This window comes from Hyperolius riggenbachi, chromosome 9 (genome assembly GCF_040937935.1).
Source record: "Hyperolius riggenbachi isolate aHypRig1 chromosome 9, aHypRig1.pri, whole genome shotgun sequence".
Classification (NCBI taxonomy): Eukaryota; Metazoa; Chordata; class Amphibia; order Anura; family Hyperoliidae; genus Hyperolius; species Hyperolius riggenbachi.
This window is the reverse complement of record NC_090654.1, coordinates 59,819,304-59,843,768: the sequence shown is the minus strand read 5'-3', so window position 1 is coordinate 59,843,768 and position 24,465 is coordinate 59,819,304. Positions and strand designations below refer to the sequence as shown.

Genomic DNA, 24,465 nt, shown 5'->3' with positions numbered 1-24,465 from the left:
AGGTGGGACTCTAATCACCGGATCTCTGTATACGTCTCCATGGCTACGTGCATCGGACAGAGTGGCAGCCATCTTTGTTGTGGGAAAATAGACACTAGAATTTTTTTCTGAACATTCATTTTATTAATGCAGCTCACATCATCTGTCACATCTCACATATTTCTTACATTTATTTTATTAAAGCAGCTCACATCATCTGTCACATCTCACATATTTCTTACATTTATTTTATTAATGCAGCTCACATCATCTGTCACATCTCACATATTTCTTATTATGTACTACTGATAAGCTATCTAATAGTCCGGGCATGTGCTGTTATATTGTAAATATAATAATACATATGACTAGTTGTCACTCTTTAAAGGACACCCGAGGTGAAAATAAACTAATGAAATAAACCGTTGTATCTTTCTCCCTTCTCCTAAAAAAATACTTTTAAGATATTCCAGTTTTATCTTATGTTTAAATCTACTTTTTTAAGTTTTAACTGTTTTATTGTTTTTGCTCAATGACACATTCATTGAAGTATGCCAGAGCTAAAAATCTGTGAACTATTGACCTTTTCATCTCTTTCCTGCTCTCAGCAGCCATTTTCTGTTACGAAAGTGTTTTATAGCTGGAATTTCTTATCAGTGAGGGTCACACTGTAATAACTTCCTGTCTGAGTCAGCCAGTACATACCTGATATTTAACTTTTTCAGGCAGAGAAAGAAAAAAAGGAACACAGCCTAGTTATTTGTGTGCTAGGCACTGTACATACACATGTCTATCGCATCGTCACATGTCACCTCAGGTATCCTTTAATGATGCTTGTCAGACACAACTATATCCAGTGGGTTATTTCCAGTGGGGTTTTTTTTATAATTTTTTTCTTATAACAGATGTTTTTGCATTTTTGCAGCTTTCCAGCCTGCAGGAAAAAAAGTCCTCAAAAAAAAAAAAAATTATCCCAAATTTCATTAAATTTGTTATTTCATACCAACTTTTAAAGAAAAACTAGGATAAAATATAAGGATTTATACTTACCAGGGGTTTCCTCCAGCTATGTGCTCCCTCCCTGTCCTCCTGAGCTACCCCAATCCCCGGCAGTGGAGTCTGCGATCCAGCCCAGTCGCATTTCACTGTGCAGGTACAGTCCTGGCTGCACGCACCCCCTGATCCTGCTCCTATTGCCAGGAGCATTCTGGCGCAAGTGCAGTTAGTCTTAGCAACTGTGCATGCACAGTACGCTCCTACTCTCTGTAGTGCAATCCGGGTGCACACAGGACCACGTACAAGCAGTGGAGTGCGACTGGGCCAGTCGGGGGATATACCAAGCCACACTGCGGGAGAACAGTGCTCAAGCAGACGGACTACAGGTAAGTATAAATCCTACACTCAATTTATCTCAGGTACACGTTAAAGAGAACCCGAGGTGGGAATTACTAATACTATTGGGGCACAGAGGTTGGTTGCGCACACTAAGACCAGCCTCTGTTGCCCCATCGTGTGCCTCCATGTCCCCCCTGCTCGCCGCTATAGACCCCGCAGTGCTGGCGACACGCAGCGTGTCGCCAGCACAATGTTTACCTTAGCGCTGTCTGTCAGCGCCGCTCCCCCGCCTCCTCCGCATCGGCGCACCCGCCCGTGTCCCTTCCCTCCCGCTGATAGGAGGGAAGTGACGCGGGCGGGTAGCGGCGATGCGAAGGAGGCGGGGGAGCGGCGCTGACTGACAGCGCTTAGGTAAACATTGTGCTGGCGGCGCGCTGCGTGTCGCCAGCACTGCGGGGTCTATAGCGGCGAGCAGGGGGGACATGGGAGGCACACGATGGGGCAACAGAGGCTGGTCTTAGTGTGCACAACCAGCCTCTGTGCCCCAATAGTATTAGTAATTCCCACCTCGGGTTCTCTTTAAGTATTTTTCTGAAACTAGTTGAGAGAGACCAACTGGAAACATCGTACAGACACACATACCATTTATGATTAGCAGCACAAGGAATATTATGTTTTTATTGCTAGACTAGTGTTAGGCCTTCCCCGAGGGGGTCAGTCATCGCCGTGGGGAAGTCTATTAGGTAATAATCTGTGCACACATTATCACTGGAGCCAACATTCCCACTTTGCCTGTAGTGAGTGCTAGGTGTGTAATATTGTCCAGTTACTGGAGCTCTGCACATCCATGCAGATAAATCACTCAGGTATAACTTCTGTTTGAAAGCGCTGCCATGTCTACCGCTGGGAAACATTTTAGACTAAAGAGCCCTACTTGCTTGCAACAATTTGGTCGCAACCACTAATTTGTAAGAAATAGGGGACCCGGGCAAAACACTAAAATAGCACACCAGGACCCATGTAATAGCACTTATCCAAAAACGCAGTGTAGAAAGTGTATTGTATAAGGATAACATTATCCAAAGTGCCTGCACAATTGAATTTGGGCACGGAATACTACCTTACAATGCAATGTACACAGTGTAAATGCACCCTTAGTTCTGACTGATATGAAAAACAAAAGTTTGCTTTCCTAAAACAGAAAGAATTTGCGATAATTCAGGTTAGAGTGAGCTCGAGATGTCTCCCAGGCACCACTGCTGAATATATGCAAATTAACCATTGTACCCTTAGAAGCTAAACACACCTCCAGAACCGCTGGAATGCAATGATGTGTCAGCTTGTTAATGTGTACAGAGCCATAATAATCCAACATGCATACAGGCTGTTTCGGATTGTTTGATCCTCATCAGTGCATGGCATGGATTAATTTGGCTCTATGGAGTAGGGCTTGTAAATCCGAGAGGCACAGACTAACCAGCAAGCTCATGGTGACCCAGAACTCATTGGGGTGTGTAAGGGACTACAATGGTCCTAAAAGCCCCCTTACTAAGATGTTAAGAAAAACAAAAGTTTGCTTTCCTAAAACAGAAAGAATTTGCGATAATTCAGGTTAGAGTGAGCTCGAGATGTCTCCCAGGCACCACTGCTGAATATATGCAAATTAACCATTGTACCCTTAGAAGCTAAACACACCTCCAGAACCGCTGGAATGCAATGATTTGTCAGCTTGTTAATGTGTACAGAGCCATAATAATCCAACATGCATACAGGCTGTTTCGGATTGTTTGATCCTCATCAGTGCATGGCATGGATTAATTTGGCTCTATGGAGTAGGGCTTGTAAATCCGAGAGGCACAGACTAACCAGCAAGCTCATGGTGACCCAGAACTCATTGGGGTGTGTAAGGGACTACAATGGTCCTAAAAGCCCCCTTACTAAGATGTTAAGAAAAACAAGTTTGCTTTCCTAGAACAGAAAGAATTTGCGATAATTCAGGTTAGAGTGAGCTCACATCTCGAGCTCACTCTAACCTGAATTATCGCAAATTCTTTCTGTTTTAGGAAAGCAAACTTTTGTTTTTCTTAACATCTTAGTAAGGGGGCTTTTAGGACCATTGTAGTCCCTTACACACCCCAATGAGTTCTGGGTCACCATGAGCTTGCTGGTTAGTCTGTGCCTCTCGGATTTACAAGCCCTACTCCATAGAGCCAAATTAATCCATGCCATGCACTGATGAGGATCAAACAATCCGAAACAGCCTGTATGCATGTTGGATTATTATGGCTCTGTACACATTAACAAGCTGACACATCATTGCATTCCAGCGGTTCTGGAGGTGTGTTTAGCTTCTAAGGGTACAATGGTTAATTTGCATATATTCAGCAGTGGTGCCTGGGAGACATCTCGAGCTCACTCTAACCTGAATTATCGCAAATTCTTTCTGTTTTAGGAAAGCAAACTTTTGTTTTTCTTAACATCTTAGTAAGGGGGCTTTTAGGACCATTGTAGTCCCTTACACACCCCAATGAGTTCTGGGTCACCATGAGCCTTCTGACTGATATGAGAGACCAAGGCAAAGCGTACAGAATTGATCATTAGAGATGGTCGATGAGGTAGTATTCAAATTACACTGGTGATTAGTCATAGATGAGGAGGAATTAGACAGGCTAAATGCTCTAAATACTGTAAATACAGGGTGCATTTCTCTTCTGTCCTGTGCAAGAGTTCAGGTCCACTTTAAATTACATTTGGTCAAAACTAAATTAATTGTATTATAAGCAAAAGAAACAATGGAAAGCTTTAGAATATTGAGGACCTCTGCTATAGAAACTCCTCTGAGATGTCACCTGGTATGGATATGCTATTAGAGAGAGCTGCTATGGGCACACTATTGGAATGTCACATGGCATAGACACTGTAGTTTGGAGGAGTATTATGGAATACACACATCCACATAATACAGAATTGTGTAATATAAACACTGTGGTATGCCCCAATACATAGATAAGATGATACGGCATTGGTGTATTATAATATTAGTGTTATAGAGAAATAACAGGGTGGGATGTAAATAGCAGCACAAGTACTTCCTGTGTGGCACTGGCTGGAAGTAGCGGTTGAGCTTCATCCAGTAATAACTGCTGTTTCTGGTCCAAGGAAATTGCCAGCCAGGACCAGGAGAGAAGTCCAATTACAATTTCTTTAGAGACTTATTGACTGTACCAGGTACTACAAACCCCCTCACCACAGATACTAGTATTATTACAGAGCGCCTCACCCTCATCTCCACCAGCTGCTACAAATAGCTGCCCCACCACTGTCATCTCCACCAGGTGCTACTTCTAACACCCCCTCCCCCCCCCCCCCTTCCCACTGTCATCATCTCCACTAGGTGTAACTACTAGGCCCCACTACTGTCATCTCCATCAGTAGCTACAACTAGCTCTTACTGTCACCATCTCCACCAGGTGCAGCTACTGAAACTTGGCGCTAGTCTAACTGAGGGTACACACCTATCTAAGGTGGCCGATAATGACCGCCTCAGCCAATAGGCCTGTGTACAGCAGGTGCCAAACCCAACCCGCAAGCGATCCACCCGGCGGATCTACTCACTCCTGCGAATGCCGCTAACACTGCCTGCGTCAATTCTCGATGGGAGACATAAGTCTAGAGGTGTGTAAGCATCTTAAATCATGAATCATCTCTCCTTATCTGTTTATCTCAGATATATTTCCTTTTTTGTTTAACTTATGCATTAGCTCTCATTACAGTTAGGCTGCTTTCACAGTGAGACGTTACAGGCGCACGTTAGTGCAGCCTGTAACGCACCCCACCGCACAGCAATAAAAAATCAATGGGCTGTTCACAGTGCCCACGTTGCATTACACAGTAACGCTGCATGTTCCTTTGGAGTGCAGCATACTGTGCGTTCTAGCGGCTTACGCCGCGTTAGACTGTTTGCACATGCTCAGTATGGGTGTTTTTTTTATTTTGTGGACGGAGAGGAGGCGAGGAGAGGCCGCTACATAGCCAGGCACATGGTTACTTTATATTCACTGCACTTGCAGTGTTTACTTCCAGGAGCGGCCGCTGATTGGCTGGCGGGACCACGTGATGCGGAGAGCTCCGCTCACGTGGTCTCCGCAGTGCATCCGACAGAGCAGGCGCACCAAGAGCTGCTTTTAACGCGGCTCTTGGTAGCGTCCTGCTCCAACACCACCAGGCGTTGCGTTAGGGGCACGTTATGCGCCCTATAACATCCCCTAAACGCAACGTCCTGGTGGGAAAGAAGCCTTATGGTGAATAATAAACAAACACAGAACATGTATATCGCGCTTTTCTCCTAGCAGACTCAAAGCGCCAGAGCTGCAGCCACTAGGATGCGCTTTATAGGCAGTAGCAGTGTTAGGGAGACTTGACCAAGGTCTCCTACTGAATAGGTGTTGGCTTACTGAACAGGCAGAGCTGAGATTCGAACCCAGGTCTCCTATGTCAGAGGCAGAGCTTTGTGAATCAACCCCAAAGGGAGGCATTTAACAACTCTGCCACACAGTCAGGCGTGTAAAACAAGAGCTGTCTTTAATTCATCTCCATGACAACTTGAATCAGAAACCTCCTTACAGTAGGATATATAAAGCCTGTCCAAATATCCTACCTACAGTGAGTTTGTAAATATCCATATCCACATTGCTGAGCCAGTAACCCCAGTTCTGCAAGGCACGGCTAATTGTAATTGTGCATGTTTTTTCTGCCGTATGCTTTAACAAAGAGGACCCTAGGGGCCCCGAAATGATTGTCGGCCAACTGGTCAGATCTTTATTGCATGTGTGTGCAATGGGACAATAAACTTGCAACTTGTTCCTGGAAGACTGTGTGTGGTCTCCTCCTTTGGATAACGGCTAATTGTAAAACATGCACTGTTGAAGGGAGTTGAGGAAATAAAACAAATCCTCACTCACATCTGACATTAATCTGGCATAATCAGTGGTTGAGGCGAGACTTCACGCTGCATAGCACAACACGCTGCATAGCACAACACGCTGCATAGCACAACACGCTGCATAGCAACAGTGATATAAACCGCACCCCAGATATCGGTACGTCGGTGATCCGCCTACTGGCGGACACCAAATTACTTCTTCCTCCAAGTTGCTACGACTCGGAAGGGGGATAGTAATCAACCCCGCACAGAATTTCAGCAGCAGCAGTTTGAGCCGTCATTCATTTCACCCTACGCCAAAAAGACCAGGTGATGAAAACAAATGTATGCATGAGCGGTAACCTTCCATATCATCTAAATCCATACAGAACTCACATCCTGCTAGGATACATACAACTTCAGATGTGCACCCCACCTTGTCTTCCATGTAGTTATCCTATAATATTCTCTTCTCTACCATAGATGGAACAGTATCATCTCTGGTCACCATGGACTCCACTGGATGAAAACTTACAATGGCTGAGAAAGGCCACACTGAAACCTCAAGCAACCAATGGCATTAAGTGCATCTCAGATAAACTTGTGTATGAACTATCCCGACTTCTGGGCCGTAGGCCACCAGGCCGCCACCTGACCATCAAGCTAAAGGATTATATGAAATGTACCAAGGTGACCTGGGACACAAGAGGTGTATTGTCACCCAAACCCATCTACCTCCAGGGGCTAGAAATGGTATTTGGTAACTTCATCACGGTGCAGCCGCCGAAATGGACTGGTCCCTTGCGCATCTCTGAAAAGTCAGCTTTCTCTAGGGTCATCCGCCCCCTGAGATCCTCTCATGGGGGTGACGCAGATGGCAAGTCATGTGTGCAATCAGTTATTGCACGTGAGGCTACTTCTCGGCGCCGCCTGTAAGACGTGTGCTTTGCTAGTAAATCGTGTAAAGGAGAAGCTCGCCATTGTGGATCCTGCCAGGACTACAGACATTACTTTATTGGAAATATGAACTAAAAGGAACATCAGTTATAAAAACTGAATATTGTTTCTCATTACTGTTTATATTTTTACAATAAAATTTTAGCAACAGTGTGAGAGCTGTGGATTCTCTTGAGAACTCTTTATACCGATGGTTTCTATACTGCCATCATTGAATTTGTTCTTTGCTCCTCCACCATTGGCCCATATGCAATTCACTTTTTCTCTTGAGTATTCTCCTAGGAGATAATTTTTTATTTTCTCTTTAAAATAACTTTTCAGTATTTTGCAATTGAAAAAGTACCAAAAAGTAGTTGAGAAGGTAATTGGTATCAAAATTATTCAGAGTATTTTCTGGCTTGCTGGTGGCTTAAAATGCCCTTTATAAACAAGGACCATCCCCACCAAAACCTCCAGGCATAGGAACACCTTCTTCCCCAGAGCTGTCCTCCTACTGTGCTGAAGTACTCTCCATATTGAAACCTCTCAGACTTCATCTCCAGCCTCTCTGGAGCACTAGGGCACTGCACTTATGTCCTACTCCTGTAGGCATGTCCTGTGAGTGTCCTTCACCTGTAGCACTGTGCCATATGTGGTCATGTTGTTGCCTTTCGCACTATGCTTAAAGAAGAACTGTCGCGAAAATCTTAAATTTTAAAACACATACAAATACAAAGTACATTTCTTCCAGAGTAAAATGAGCCATAAATCACTTTTCTCTTATGTTGCCGTCACTTACAGTAGATAGTAGAAATCTGATATTACCGACAGGTTTTGGGTTAGTCCATCTCTTCATGGGGAATTCTCAGCATGGCCTTTATTCTTTATAAAGACATTATTTGAAAAAGATTTATACACTGATGCTGGCCAGCCTCCCTGCTCACCGTACACTTTTTTTGGCAGTTGGACGGAGCAACTGCCATTCACGAAGTGCTTTCAAAAATAAAGAAAACCCTAAGGGCCTATTTTCACTACACGCAGATTGGATGCAGAAAAACCGACTCCAATGAATGCCTATGGGAAAATCTGCATCAGAAAAATTGCGTTTAGTGGAAACAGGCCCATAGGCTTTCATTGGAGTCAGTTTTTCTGCATCCATTCTGCGTGTAGTGGAAATAGGCCCCAAGAGCCCCCTATGAGAAGATGGGCTAGTCCAAAATCTGTGGATAATGTCAGATTTCTACTACTTACTGTGACAGCAACATAAGAGAAAAGTAATTTATGGCTCATTTAACTCCGGAAGAAACGTACTTCTTATTTGTATGTTAACATGTAATTTTAAATTTTAAGATTTTCACGACAGAGGTCCTTTAAGTTGCTGTGTGTAGCACAAACTATTCCGGGTTTGGCACTTGGCAAATAAAGTTGATTCTGATTTATGTGTACAGATATACAGTATAGGCCAGGCATGGGCAAACTTGGCCCTCCAGCTGTTAAGGAACTACAAGTCCCACAATGCATTGCAGGAGTCTGACAGCCACAGTCATGACTCATAAAGGCAAATGCATTGTGGGACTTGTAGTTCCGTAACAGCTGGAGGGCCGAGTTTGCCCATGCCTGGTATAGGCGATAACAATAACAGAGCAATTCAGATTAGAATCTCTGCTTAGCTTGTTTCTCTTAAAGTGGACCCAAACTAAAGCCTCATCTACACGTGCAGATGAGGCGGCGATCTGGCGGCTCGATTAGCCGCCGGATCGCCTCTTCCGCGTCTCGCTCGCCCGCGCGTGTGTCGGATTCGATACCCGCTCATCCCCGCTTATCTTCCGCTCGATTCCATGCCATTGTCCCCTCGCAGGGAATCGGCGGCAGCAAGATCCGTCCTGTCGGATCTCATCAATCAAGCCGCATCATTCTAGAGCGATGTAATCCGGGGTCCGGTGATCGCCAGCACCTGAGCAGGCCACAGACTATAGTGCCAAACTCAGGCACTACGCGGGTGACGCTGTGCGCCAAAACCACACGCTTCGATACCTACTTGCCAATGTAATTCCAGTGGAATAAGTATGACCATACTGAGGTTTTCACCAATTTCTGTATGAAATAAAAGAGAGGAGATAAGCAAGGGAACAACAATATCTTTATTTCAATTTACACAACATACAGAATTTTTTTTACACTTTGGGATTTCCCATTTAGTTATACATGAAAATAATTGTATAATATGGGGTATCAGCAGCGACTTGGGGAACCTGATATTATTGTAGGCACCAGCATTCCGAACACTCTTTTACCACCATGATAGCAAACAGGCCCCTGAAGGACAGGAAATCCCATCATGAAACGTGCATCTGCTTCCAAAATAAGCACAATTGCTTTACTACTCAATGGTGATGGTGTGCTGTATCTTCCCCCATGGGATGTTCTATTATTCCCTGGCAACCATGCTGACTTAAAACCATCAAAACATTGATTTAAGTAATATCTATAATGATCAACTGTACATAGTTTTCTTGCAAGCTTTCAAAATACTTTTACAATTCTTCTTCAGGCATGATACAGACTTTGATCAGGGCCGTACAAACTTGCTTGATAAATGTCCCCCTTTTCCTTTAAGGGCCTTTGTTGCTATGGGCAGATTTATTCTGTATCAGACTATAAGGTTCAGTTCTGATCCAGTTCTGTATCATGCCTGAGACTTAAAGAGAAACTCCGACCAAGAATTGAACTTTATCCCAATCAGTAGCTGATACCCCCTTTTACATGAGAAATCTTTTCCTTTTCACAAACAGACCATCAGGGGGCGCTGTATGACTGATATTGTGGTGAAACCCCTCCCACAAGAAACTCTTGAGTACGTACTCCTGGCAGTTTCCTGTCTGAGAACCTTGGTGCATTGTGGGAAATAGCGGTTTACAACTGCCAAAAAAACATGCAGCAGCTACATCACCTGCCAACAGTAAAAATGTCACCATGTAATAAATGTCATAATGTAAATCAGGGATTTAAAAGATTTTACAATGGGCAAACACTGACTAAATCATTTATACATAATTATTGTAAAAATGAAGCACTTTTTTATTACATTATTTTCACTGGAGTTCCTCTTTAAAGATTTGACAGCTGTCAAGAAAACAATGTACAGTTACTCATTACATGTATTAACTGAATTAACATTTTCTAGTCTGATGTCGGCATAACTTCTCCACAATTAACATTGGACCATACCACTGTCTTGAGAGGGCCGCGGGCTACCATTATATAAATTTGAAACCAGGCTGGATGTTATTATGGTTACTGTTGCGGCTATTGTTCACTGCTGTCACTTTGCTTTGGAAAAGAAATAAATATATATTTTCAAAAAACAAAACAAAACACTGGACCATACCTCATTCTAGGCATGAACGATTTTAGGAAAAAATTGAATTGAGCGATTTCTGTCCGAAATTGCGATTTCGATTCGATTCACGATTTCCTTCAAATCAAGCTTAGTTCCCTTCTCTGTGCCTGTTTATTCCCCCTCTGTCTCCCTGTCTCTCCTTGTGCCCCCTTTGCCTCTTCATGCCTCCTCTGGGTCTCTCATTTGCCCCCTTTGTTTCTCTGTGCCCGCTCCGTTTCTCTCTGTGCCCCCTCTGTGTCTCTCTTCGTGCCCCCTCTGTGTCCCCCAAGCTGCATCAGTCCTGGACATAGTTTCCAGCACGAGTCCAGCGATGCCCGTCTATCCACTTCGCCTCCTGTTTTGCCAGCACAAGAGCCGGCAGAGGGCGACAGAGGACGCAAGGTATGTCTAACGCTGCGGGCTGCACGCACTGGGACTTTGGGAAAGTTTGAAGGCGCTTCTTCAAACTTCCCCATGTGGAAATGACGTGATCGCGATATTCGCCGCTTTGACGATTCTGAAATTGTGACCTTGGTGATCACGATTTCGATTTAAATTCGATTTATCCTTCAGGCCTACCTCATTCGCTCTCCCTGGCCACTGTCATTACTTCTGACCTCTCCAGTTGGTGTTTACCAAGTGTCATCAGTCACTGGAGTCTGCTGCAGGCCACACACATGGCAATCTCATGGGCAATATCTAGAGAATCTCCTCAACGTGTATGCAGCATGATGGCACTACCAGGGAACCTACTGAAATCGTGTTTGGCTTGTTCCAACCTCATAGCATACAACATACACTGTGAAAAAACTGAGGTCTGTTTCAATCACTTTCAGCCTCTGACTACAATCACTTTCTGCTTATTTCAATCTTAAAAAACATACTGAAAGCTGTTAAAGTGATTGATTAGCGGGGCTCTCATAATATTTAGATGTAGTAAAAACTGGCCAAAAAGAGCCCTCATCAAATTACTGTGTGTGGCCACACACAAGGGAAACAATGTGTTAGAGCGATTGATCATATATTTATTGTTGTTTTTGTTTTTTTTAAAATCCCAAATGATTGTATCTTCAGGAAATTACGTTTTTTTAAATGTATCATGAACACAGTTCGCCAGCACACCAGAGTATTGAAATATTCAGCACTTTTATTGTGCAATTATTTCACAGATGGTCCGACAATTGTTTCGGTGGCCTCGTAGGGTCCCCCTTTCTCAAGGCACATGGTATATAATACACTTACTCTAATAACATAACATACTACTTGAATGTGACTTTTCCAGTCACCTCACCAAGCACCCAGACCCGATGGTGTGCCAGTTACATCTGTAAAGTTTTTAAAATGGCAACGGAGTTTGATGAAATGATCTTTATAGTGCAGATTTAACCATTTGGATTTGTCTGAAATCTGCTGTTACAAAAAAAAAAAAAATCAACCAAACTACGGTACAATCAGATGGATAAATTTGGTTAATCGGACGTGGCTGAGGAGAGGCGTCAGCTCGATGGCACATAGCGTTGCACTATATCAAAAAGTGCATCGCTGTGATTCAATGGATTTAATTGTGAAATTACAGAAAGTCTGTGTGCAGTCTATGGAGGGATGTGATCTCTCTCTGGTGAGATTCAGTGATGGACTGATCAGGTCATGCATGGCAACTTTTACAATCACAATTTAGGGCTTGACTGATCAAAAACGCTTACAGACAGGCAGGCAGGCAAATTTTGATTGCTATTGCTCCAAATCTATCATTTTGTCCAGCACTGAGATGTATATAAGAATTGTTAATAACACAACTGGATTTGCAATAATACACAATACTATACTGTCTAACAAAAAGACTAAAAGTGAACTTTTAATATTCAATTGTTAAAGAGGAACTCCAGTAAAAAAAATGTCATACAAAAGTGCTTAGTTTTTACAATCATTATGTATAAATTATTTAGTCAGTGTTTGCTCATTGTAAAATCTTTCCTCTCCCTGATTTACATTCAAAAAATGTATCACACAGTGACATTTTTACTGCTGGCAGGTGATGTCACTGGAAGGAGATGCTGCTTGCTTTTTTGGCAGTTGGAAACAGCTGTTATTTCCCACAATGCTACAAGGCTCCCACAGTGTGAGGTCAGGACCTCAGAGCTGTGAGGTGCTGACATCACTTGTGGGAGGGGTTTCACCACAAAATCAGCCATACAGAGCCACCTGATGATCCGTTTGAGAAAAGGAATAGATTTCTCATGGGAAAGGGGGTATCAGCTACTGATTGGGATGAATTTAAATTATTGGTTACGGTTTCTCTTTAAAAAACGATTGGACTGTTTTCAGACAATTGCTTCAATAGCAAACTGGGAAAAAGGTCTAGAGGTAATAGCCTTTATACATTCCTATTCCAACACTGACTTTAGACCCTACCTATGACTCAGAAGGAAATACACCTATATATTGTGAATGATGCTTTACAGCACAAACTTCTGCACCTGTATACAGTACTTACCCGTGACTAAGCCCCTGTTTTTACGGAGTTAATGGGGCAATGTTGTAGCACATGCGACTATTATTCCCTTCTGGATCATAGGGTCTAAATTCAGTGTTTGAATCTGAATATGTATGGAGACTAATACTTCTAGACCTTTTTCCCCATTTGCTATTGAAGCAATTGTCTAAGCAGACTAATCGTTTTTAAAGAGTAACTGTCAGGCTGCAGAAGCTAATTTAAACCTCTATTCTCCTGTGTTAAACAGTTTAGAAGGAAGCTCAAAAGCCATTAGTGAAGATAAAAATCTCAGTTACCTTTGATGTGTGCTTATCAGCAAGTCTGTTATAGACCCATAAAGACGCAAGCCGCATACTAAACTGCAAAGCATTCTGGGGCCCTCCCCTCGGCTGCTAATGAGACGTTACAGAAGCTTGTAACTCAGTCCAGCGTGTAGCACTGATAAATCTCGGGGCAGAGTACTCTGCAGGAGTCAGCTATTGTTCCTAGCCACATGGCTCATTAATATTCACTGCACACTGTGTTGTTCAAGTAGGAGCTTATCTGTGATCAGGAAGCAGGCAGGACATGACGACACATTTGACAGAAAAACATGGAGCCTGCCATGAGCTGTCAGGAGCATCTATCTCTGCATATACTATATACAAATTCTGTGAAATCCAAACGTGGACAGTGAAATGCATATGTAATGTAAGTACAGCCAATCTTTAGCTACTGATATATGTGTTTATTTTCTCTGAGACCTTATACCTAACAGCTCCTCTTTAACAACTGAATATTAAAAGTGAAGTTTTAGTCTCTTTGTTAGACAGTGTAGCATTGTGTATAAATATAAAAGGGTACAGGGTAGCACATTTAATCAATTTTAACTGCATTAATGCACAAATTAAACTGATATTTAGATGTACAGTCACCTTAAGCCTAATCTACACATTACAATTCCACGCGCGATCTATCAAATTCGATTCGATCGATTAAATCCGACATGTCCGATCAGGACTCGACCGATAGCGTGATCAATTTTGGTTCGTTATCAATGCAAAATCGACCACACTATCGATCGAGCACCAATCGGACAGGTCGGATTTAATTGATCCAATCGAATTTGATCGATCGCATGTGGAATTGTAACGTGTAGATGGGGCTTAAGTTTTCCACTCTGTAGATAAGAAATTAGTGATATCTACATAACAATCATTCAAGAGCTCCAGGTTAAGTAGATCTGATTTTTTATTTTTTTCCCTCGGACCTTCCCTATAGAGGGGCAGATGCTTGTCAGATAGAAGCACCTTACAGTTAATTTGAATAAACAAGAAACATCAAATGAAGCTTACAGATTACAGAATTGTGCTCTAGCATACAGGAACTGTGAACACAGAGATTTCGAATGACACGAGTTTACAGACTGTGCAGCTGGGCTAGATGTGACAGTCTGTTGTCCTTCCACATTGTGGTGAAAACTCAGCTATGGCCGCTTTTCATTCATTAGTGATATTTTATTCTCACAACAACTTCAATTGTTATCCAACCTACACAACACACAGGAAAGCACAGAATAATTCTGCTCCTAAAACACAGCAAAAACAACATGGTTAAAGTGCACAAGACACAGGAAGAGGCGGAGCAACTGAGATAAAGTTCCTGTCCACACCCCCAATATGGGCTCCACAGAAAAAGTCCTGGTCAGTGAATGTTTACTCTGTGCCCAGAACTGCCACTTACTGGTCACTAGTTGGCTTCTCCTTGCACTGCTCTGGTCTCCTTGCACTGCTCTGGGATTGATTAAAAGGTGAAGCATACAGATATCAACGGATCAGTAACTGGCGTGTCAGTACATCAAACAGCCAGCAGCTGGTCATTAATTGGCTAATTTATACACAAAACTATAGAGCAGCACTGTGTATCTATGCATTTTTTGTAGGGACAGGATGTATGTCCTTGTTTTGTGTGTTAATGCTAATCTGAATCTTCCTCCTCATCTTTCTCTTCATCTTTCTCTTCTTCGCTTTCTTCCTCACTCTCCTCCTGCAAAAGTCACAATGTCATTATTAATACAAGATTTTGGCCACTCCCCCAAAAACAAAGGCATTCACTACAAGCTGCCTCCCCCTTTCGCCACAATGTAGGACTATGACTCCTCAGCTACTCTCCCCAATTATTATTTTAGAATTTATATAGCACAGAGGAGGAGCTCAGTATCTAATCCGTACCATAGTCATATGTCTATCATGGTCTAGGGCCAATTTATCGGGGAAGCCAATTAACTTAGGTGTATGTTTTGGGGATGCGGGAGGAAACTGGAGTGCCCGGGGGAAACCAACACAGACACAGGGAGAACATACACACCCCTTGCTCCTGTTGACCTGGCTGGGATTCGAACCAGGGACCCAGCGGTGCAAGGCAAAACTGCTATCTACTAAGCTACCGTGCTGCCCAATGCCAATATAGAACATCCTCTCCAGACTTTTCTTCCCCTAATAGAAGACAGCATCCTCTCCAATCTCAGCTCCCAAACACAGAACAGTGTCACCACTAATCTCACCTGCCCACTGTAGCACTGAACCTTCTCCAGAATCATCTGCCTCCAATACAGAACATTCTCAAACTTTACCTCCCTTCAATACTGAACAGTCTTTCAGCCATAGGTCCCCTAATACAGTGCCTAATCCACCCTCACCTTCCCCCAAATAGTAGTGTCTTCTCCATTCTGAACTCTCTTGGATACAGGACATCACTGTCTTTAGCCTCCCCTACTCACAGTCCCCAATACAGGACAGCAGGACCCCCACCTTGTCTCCCCTTCTATACAGCACAGACTCAAGTCCTCCTAATACTGGTTCCTATCTTTCCAAGTCTCAGTCTTCGAAGGTTAATAAAACATTGCCTTCACCCTCAGCCCCCACAATACAGGACAGCACCTCTGCCATCCTCAGCTCCTCCTCTGTATAGGACAGTGTCTCCTCCGCTCTCACCTCCCTTTACTACATATCAACCTCATATTGGTCCTCTGATAAAAGATGTTGCAGAACCATTCTTCCCGTGAGTGAACCATATTTACGCAATGAGAATCCCCGTCCTTTCTAACACACATGGACATGATACCTCTGCAGCTTCTTGTTCCTCAGCAGGAAGCTGGGATTCCTGCGCCTCTTCATCCTCACTTTCCTGCGCAGTCTGTGATAAGATCTCCTCACCCTAAATTAAGAGAAGTCACATGAAATGAACCATTGTATACAATAGAGGAGAATGGTGAGGAATAGAGGAGGCCTCACCTGTAGGTCTCTGTTCTTCAGGTTTCCCAGCCAAAAGGCTTCCTGACAGTTGTTCATCGCCAACATGGCTTTAACCCGATACACAAACATTTCTAGGCTCCTCTTCAGTGGGGGGACATGAGTGGTGAGTCCAGTATCCTGGTGAATCTGTGGAATATGGGAGGAGTCAGCAAGGAACATGGCAAGTAAGAAGAAAATTGAAAACTATCATGTCTCGCTTGCGCAATGGTTTGTGTTTACTGACATGCAAGTGTTCTGATATTTGTGTCTCTTTGCCAAATTTAAAGTGAACTTGAAGTGAAAATACACTGATGAGATAAACAATTTTATCTATCCTTGACTCCTAAGAATGGCCCTTTTTTTAGATATCCCAGAGTTGTATTTATGTTATGTTTAAGAACTTAAAACGCAGATTTAAAGTTGTATTGTCTTTGCTCAATTATACAAGTCTTTCCCTGTCCCAGACCTAATTATATGAACTTTTTTTTATCTCCTGCACTCAGAAGCTGTTCTCTACCAGGCAAGAGTTTTAGGTCTGTAATTCCTAATTACTAAGGGTTGCTACAGTCTGACTGGAAATAAACTGTCACTTGCATACCTGAATGTTAACTCTTTCAGACAGACAAAAAAAAAAGGAAACACAGCCTAGCTATTTGTATGCTTGGCATTGTGCATACACATCACCTCAGGTACACTTTAAAGGTTGCACTGCTATTGCACTGTTGTTAATGGCACTGATATATAAAGTCTTCTGAAAGCAAGCTATTTTGCCTCAGAATTTGTGGTTTGTGTGTACACATAATTACTTAAGAAAATCTATGAGGGTTTGCAGGATGGAGTGTTCCCCCATCTTCCTCCACCGAGCCATTCAGGAACTGCGCCTGCAGTAGCGTAGACAGAAAAAGAGCGCGGTTTGGTCTGTGCTACCGCACAGGCGGGTTGCATTTGCGCAGTAGCATGGGCCTGATCAGGCTCAGCTGTTCCCGCTGTATCCCGAGCGGGTTTGAATCACACACCTGAAACAAGCAGGCAGCCAGGGATGCTCAAAAAAAAAAAAACCGTATTCGGATGAAATGCGAATAAGTCTATTCGGATTTCATCGTGCTAATTAAAGCACCTGTGCGGGTGGATGGGGGGGGGAGGGTTAATCTTACCCATCAGACGTCTTCCTTGATCCATCCCACGGCGCCTCCCACGATGCGTTCCAAGCCGCGGTCCCGTGATTACAAACACTTCCTCCTTCCGGGTTGAAGGAGGAAGTGCTAGTAGTCATGTGACGTGCTTGGAACGCATCGTGGGAGGCGCTGTGGGACGGATCAAAGATGACGTCTGATGGGTAAGATTAACCTTCCCCCCCATCCACCCGCACAGGTGCTTTAATTAACTGGATGAAATCCGAAAATCACTGCATGCAGCTAACCTTGTCAGATCTGACAATAATGTCAGAAACCGCTGATCTGCTGCATACTTGTTCAGGGTCTATGGCTAACGGTATTAGAGGCAAAGGATCAGCAGGACTGCCAGGCAACTAGTATTGCTTAAAAGGAAAACATATGACAGCCCCCATATCCTCTTTGTTCTAAAAGATAAGCAACAGCATAATACCTTTTACAGAAAACCATTTCCTTGTTACAGCTTATAGAGCTCCTCAGAGATGCTGCAGTGTAGTTACTTCCTGGTTTGCTGGGAGCACATAAAGGTTTAAACTCCTGTGTTTACACATAGCTTGTCTGAATGGATCACCATGGCACAGTTCAGACAAAGATGACAACTCAAATTACAGTGGCTTATAACTAGCAGATAAGGGAGAATTAGACAGGCTGTTCTCTCTAAATACACACAGGGTGAGATTCTCTGTGTTTTCCTTTTGTCCTGTGGAAGAGTTTAGGTCCTCTTTAAGGAAGATGGTGTAAGACACAGCTGGCACACATACCTTAGTGTGTCCGCACATGTGGTGAAGTTGCCGGGTACACAGCTGTAGTATTTTCAGAAGGTTTTGCACTTCTTCCTATGAAATACATAAAATATTCAGTAGAGGACGCCACATGACTTGGCACACATCAGTGACAGCACATCTCCATCTACCATCTCACCCTTTGCCTCTTGAAGCTGCAGTCCAGGAGGGGCATGCCCACTTTTAGGAACGTCTCCACAAACAGGCGGCCATACTGCGTACAAAATGGAGGTGAGGCAGCTGTACAACCCATGAGAAGAAAGTGGACAGTCGCTACAGAGACGGGACAAACTTACCTTTAGACAGATACTGAGCACTGGCCTTGTGTCAAACATCTACAAGACACAACAATGGCAGAAGATGGAATGACGGAGGAAACGGTCAGCATACGTCAACAGTTTAGGTTTATGAGAACTGTCATGCACTCACAATAGTATCTAACCTTGTAAGATCTCAGGAGTGCTACAGCGGATAAAGGGGATAACCCCCCTGTAGAACATATGTAAGCAAAGGCTGGCACATCCCCTACAGTTCTTAATTGTTTCTTAAAAAATTTAAAAGCCAATATTTTGGAACCAAACAAAAGTTTCTCTAGGCAAGCATCTGTTCATTGGTAGCTGATACAGGTTAAACCACCTCTCTGAACTCACAGTCAGTGATGTGCACTGGGAAAGTAATTTGTGCGGTAGACAGATGGTTGCCTAGAGCAAGTTTTGCATTGATAAAGGGCCCTGTGTGGTTCTGAAACGCTGGATTTTAAATTTTCTATGAAGCAATAAAGAACTGTATGGGATGTGCCAGCCTTCTCTTACACCAACAGTGACATGAGTGACGCACAACATAAACAGAACTATTACCAGAACTCTCATCTCACTCACTTTTATCAGGTTGGTCAGGATATGGAAATTGCGAATGGCAAGGCTCCACTGAAGGAGATGCTGAGCTTGGACCTGTAACACATGCAAGGAGATCAGATATGGAGGCATTTATGTGTGAATAAACTGTACATGTACACGCTGGTCTGGTTTGCAGTAATTTTCATTCACACATTAGCTGTAGTGTGTACACAGCTGTTATTAGGGCAAAGCAACCTCAACATGAAAAATAACACCTTTACTTTTTTTGTAAATTAATCATCTGTATCACATATAAAATTAAAAATTAATAGGCGCAGGCAGCAGTTGGTGCCGGTATATCCCCAGAAGAGTTCCCTAGATCTGTCCAGCAACACAATTTGTTATCCAGGTTATAGGAAGTGTACAGGTGAATAAGGAAAAAAGGGCACAGAGCGAAGCGGAAAGAAGAGCAATATGATAAAAGCTGCTATTAGCGGCAATAGAGGGAAATTTGGGCCCAGTGGCACCCGATAAAATGTGCAATAGATGGAATTTTGGGCACCTGGAAATTGGGGTTATAAATAGCGAGCCAGGGGTGCCAGGCTGCCACCTTCTTTAACTCTTCTTCCACATCACCTTACCAAAAAAAACTATCGTGGATCATTTAGTCCTAATCCTTCTCTGAGTGGCACACACCTGCAGACTGTCCGACTTTTTCACCACGGGAATATTCCGAACGTTCTTCTCCAGTCTGTCCATCAGCAGCCGGAAATACACCACAAAGGTTTGCCTAGAGGGAAAGAAGGCAATTCCTTAATAAGGCTGGGGCAGTTAAACCCTCCACAGTGACATCTTCACCAACACTGATGAGCAATTACAGCATATGTCACAACACCTGAGCACTAGAGTGTGTTGCCATCCTGCATGTGACCTGAACACTAGTGGGAGAACTGTCAACCACTGTGTCATGTGACCTAGTCACCAGGTGGAGAGTTGTCAGCCCCCATACTGTGTCATGTGACTTGAGCATAAGAGTAGAGGAGTAAGCCCACACTCTGTAACAGTACAGGGAGGACTTTCCCTCACACACTTACATGGCCTGAAAACAAGAAGTGGGACTTCGGTCCACAAAGATGTGCCCTGAGCACGAGAGGGAAAACAGTCACATGACCTAGGCACGAGGTAGAGTTTTGTCAGCCCCATACTGCGTCATACAGTGGCATAGCTAAGAAGCTGTGGGCCCTGGTGCAAGTTTTACATTGGAGCCCCCCATGCATGCTATACATAAAAATTGATATGGCACACCAAAACCAATCAAGGACAACCAGTGTCAGAGGTGCAAGAAAGGGATGCGAAACTGTGTGTTAATGATCAGTACTATTCAAAGCATCGATAGAAGTGAATATTACAAGCACAAGACCAATAAAGAGCTAATACTGTGGTTGAGGGTGGGCCCCATGGGGCTCCTCTAGCCCAAGGGCCTTGATGCGGTGGCTACCTCTGCACCCCCTATTGCTACACCACTGGCGTCATGTGACCCAAGCATTAGAACACAGGTGTCGAACTCCAGGCCAGGAGGGCCAGATCCATGCCAGTGTTTAGGATGGACTGAGAAAGAGAGGAATGTGTTCTACCTGATGGACCACGCCTTTCCTGATTCAGATCCATCAATTCAGTCAAAAATGTGTGAGGACCTCGGCCCGCAAAGGACCGATTTGACATCCCTGCATTAGAAGGAGTCCACACTCTGTCCTGTGAACTGAACCCTGGAGGGAGGGCTGACCCTCTGCACAGTTATCTGACCTGAAAACAAGGAGGATCGAAGCAGTTCAACTGTGTAGCGCTTGGTCTCGGCACGGCTATAGCTGCAATGCTGTAGTCTGTGGCCACGTACCGGTAATTCAGGTTCAGGTGGCCCAAAATTATGTGTTTCCCCACCACCATCCCCAACAATCCCCCTGGGTGAGCCATGCGGTCACCCTGCGCCCAACTGCCCGGCGCCATTATAATAGGTACACAAGAAGTATTGTCCCCCACACTGTGACGCCACCTAAGCGCTGGGAGGAAAGGATGCCACCCCATAATGTCATGTGACCCAATCACTAAGAGAGAGACCTGTCACCCCACATGACCTGTGACTTTAGCACTATATTACAGTAAGCTGGGAATGCACACTGTATCTTGTGACCTGAACACCAGAAGAAGAGCTATCAATCCACACTGTATTATTTGACCTGAACACCGTTACCTCACACTGGGGTTGATTCACTATAACAAATAGCGTGCCTTATCAGAGTTAACATGCCTTATCAGAGTAGCATGGCGAGCGCAGTGAACTTTTTATGCCTGCTAATTGGCAATGACGAGAGCTCCACTCATCCTGCCCTGAGCCCCTGCGGGTCCAATCACTTTAAAGGACATTATCCCCGCACCTTGATTGGCCCAATAGCCTGCCTGTCAAATTTCCTGTCAAGTGACAGGCAACCTATTGGGCCAATCAAAGTGTGGGGATAATGTCCTTTAAAGTGATTGGACCCGCAGGGGCTCAGGGCAGGACGAGTGGGGCACTCGTCATTGCCAATTAGCAGGCATAAGTTCGTAGTGCTTGCTATGCTACTCTGATCAGGCGTACTTACTCTGAAAAGACATGTTAACTCTGATTAGGCACGCTATTTGTTATAGTGAATCAACCCCATTGTGTAATGTGACCTGAGCACTGCAGAAAGAGTTGTCACCCTACAAGATCATGTGATCTGGACACTAAAAGGAGGGCATCACCCCACACAGCATCATGTGCCCTGCATACAACAGATGATCACCTGGTTAGTGTTGGGTAGGTGGATGAATGCCCATCTTTTGAGGAGTTCATCAGCTCTGACACTCCAGTACCGCAGATGTCTTCTATGGATTTCAGAACGTCTGTGTACTGCAGATAAATACTGGAAGATACAGACAGCACAGTCAGGAGAGTCGGGGGGGGGGGGGGGGTGCATACCACTAACACACTCAAAACAGAGAACTGATGCACACAGAAAGATCAATTAGTGTATAAAGGGGACAAACCTACATGTCACAAAGTAAGTACAGTAAAACCTTGCATTGAGAGTAATTTGGTTTAAAAGCGCTTTGCAAGACAAGCAAAAATGTTAATGAAATTTTGACTTAGTAAGAGAGCAAGGTCTTATTATGCAAGCACAGAACACATATGCACGTCACGTCATCACAACTGAGCCGATAGTTATTCCCCCTTTGACGCTGCAGGATTGTACTTTACCATCAGGGGTCTCAAACTCAATTTACCTGGGGGCCGCAAGAGGCAAAGTCAGGATGAGGCTGGGACGCATAAGGGATTTCACGTGTCTCCGCCGCAAAACGAGGGCTGCAGAGCCCCCAAATCGCCCGGGGGGCAATCTGCCGGCATTTCCTGGAAGGGGCAGAGCTTTCAGCTTCAGCTCTGCCCCTCCTGACATCAATCGCGGCGGATCGCCGCTTTTGCCTGCCCCTCTCACTCTTCCTTCACAGAGAGGGGCGGGGAGAGGCAGCGATCCGTGCGTCGATTTACGTCAGGAGGGGCAGAGCTACAGCTGGAAGCTCTGCCCCTCAGCGCAGTCGTGGATGTTTGCCCGGGGGATTTGGGGGCTCTGCAGCCCTCGTTTAGCGGCGGGGATGCAGCGGATTACTTGGGAGCACTGAAACGAACTATAAGGTAAAATAGGCAAAAATAGTTTGCTTCCGTGTCTCTTTTGCTTTTGCCGGCGAGGGCCACAAAATAGTGTGTGCGATTCTGCGACTAGGATAAGAACGCAGAATCGCGTTCCTCAACAGCAATGATATGCTGAGGAGTTACTGAGTTCCCCGCAAGGAGAACTCAGCAAAGTTAACCCTTTAGTGGACGAACCACTCAAGGGGGCGAAGTCAAACGGAAAATGGTTCGGTATCAGAACTGGCAAGGAAGTACCGAATCGACAGACAGAAATCAAGATCAGAGGTCAAGCCAAGGTCAGTAATGGAAAATCAGATGGGCAGAGGTACAGAATCGAGAAACACAAGAGTAGTCAGAAGCCAAGCCAAAAGTCGGTAACGGTACGGGTTGGCAAAATCAGGAGACAAGAGAATAAACAGGTAACAGGCAAAAGGTCATACACAATATGCAAAGCAATTAGTACTTTAGGCTATCAACAGAATCTGGCTAAGTGTGGATTCCCAGCTCCAGCTGGTTCTAGCACACTTTGGGATCTGACTAGGGTCTGAGTGCTAACACACAAGTATTCGCTGACTGCAGACAACTTGCAACTGACAGAATGCCTGCTTTTATACTGTGCTGGACTCAAACAGCCCGCCCAGCCATTCAACCAATCACAACCTGGCTCAAGGACTTTGCAGCACAGCTCAATGACCTTGCTGAGGTCAGCTGACCAGCTGGTCAGCTGACTCTCCTAAGAGTATAAAAGGCTCTACTGCACACGCGCGCGGCCTCTACGGGGTCCAGACTGTCATGAGAGGTGTCTCGGCGAGCAGCATGCCATGAGGCCTGTAAAGGTGTTCCAGGAGTGCAGCCTCGGCGTGGAGTACGCCAAGAGGTCTGCGACTGAGCGGTGGATCGTGCTGCCGCTGCGGACATGGAAGTTTCTCCGCGTTCCGCATGCGACCATGAGGGCGGTCGCGCTGCTGATGCGGACGCGGACAATCCTCCGCGTTCAGCCTGCTGTTGCCTCATTACACCACTCCCATTGGCATCAGCATCCGTAGGCCAGGACCTGTAAGGCCTTTCTAGAAATCCAGTCCTGGATTTATTCAGCAAACTCCTTTTGATAAAAGGTACCCAACTTAATGCCTTTCTAATTGGCACTGCCATGATAGTTTTATTTTAAACCTTCCGTCTGAACATAATGATTTGTCTGATAAGACTTCTGTATCTAGGCGATGGGTGGTAAAAGCACTCAACAGATAACCAGCATGAGGGTTTTTTATCTACTTTTTGTTATATGGAGATTTACTTTTTATGTTATTAAATAAAAAGTCATTTCATTTCTGTCTGCGATGACCATGATTCATTGCCAATTAATATAATATAGCCACACCTAATACTGGGGCACATAATGAAGTAAAATTGATAGTGTTATAACAAAGTGGCTGCCTGTAAGACATATTACACACACACACTCCCAGATACAAAAGTAAAAGATGTGCCCCCAGTAATATTATGTAGCCTGAAGTGCCCCCCCCCCCCCCCCCCCCGCCCTGTATGCAGTTACTGCAATTTGATTAACTAAAAGGTTTCTTTGGTTTTTGCTCGATCAAGAAAAATCCGATCACATTTCCCGTCTTTCTCAATTTTTTGAGATGGCACATGTTGGAA

At 44.4% G+C, this 24,465-nt stretch overlaps 2 protein-coding genes across 5 annotated transcripts in view; one reads left to right on the top strand and one right to left on the bottom strand.

Moving 5' to 3' along the window:
• Positions 1-4,434: 4,434 nt before the first annotated feature.
• Positions 4,435-7,345, top strand: FANCD2OS (FANCD2 opposite strand). The gene is made up of 2 exons (XM_068251547.1): positions 4,435-4,542; positions 6,719-7,345. Exon 2 carries the CDS (start codon positions 6,719-6,721, stop codon positions 7,169-7,171), a length of 453 nt encoding a protein of 150 aa, XP_068107648.1. The 5' UTR covers positions 4,435-4,542; the 3' UTR covers positions 7,172-7,345.
• Positions 7,346-14,519: 7,174 nt separating this feature from the next.
• The window catches only part of FANCD2 (FA complementation group D2), an 80,974-nt gene continuing 71,028 nt past the window's right edge, over positions 14,520-24,465 (bottom strand). For 3 of the 4 annotated variants that reach the window (XM_068252888.1, XM_068252887.1, XM_068252890.1), the window contains 9 exons: positions 21,926-22,045; positions 19,803-19,896; positions 19,149-19,220; positions 18,567-18,605; positions 18,410-18,484; positions 18,250-18,324; positions 16,317-16,463; positions 16,147-16,239; positions 14,520-15,069 (listed from right to left, as the gene is read on the bottom strand). In XM_068252888.1, coding sequence (XP_068108989.1) covers positions 15,001-15,069; positions 16,147-16,239; positions 16,317-16,463; positions 18,250-18,324; positions 18,410-18,484; positions 18,567-18,605; positions 19,149-19,220; positions 19,803-19,896; positions 21,926-22,045 — 784 coding nt within the window. In that variant the 3' untranslated portion in view covers positions 14,520-15,000. The remainder of the gene's footprint in view (positions 15,070-16,146; positions 16,240-16,316; positions 16,464-18,249; positions 18,325-18,409; positions 18,485-18,566; positions 18,606-19,148; positions 19,221-19,802; positions 19,897-21,925; positions 22,046-24,465) is intronic. The other variant, XM_068252889.1, reaches the window with a different exon arrangement.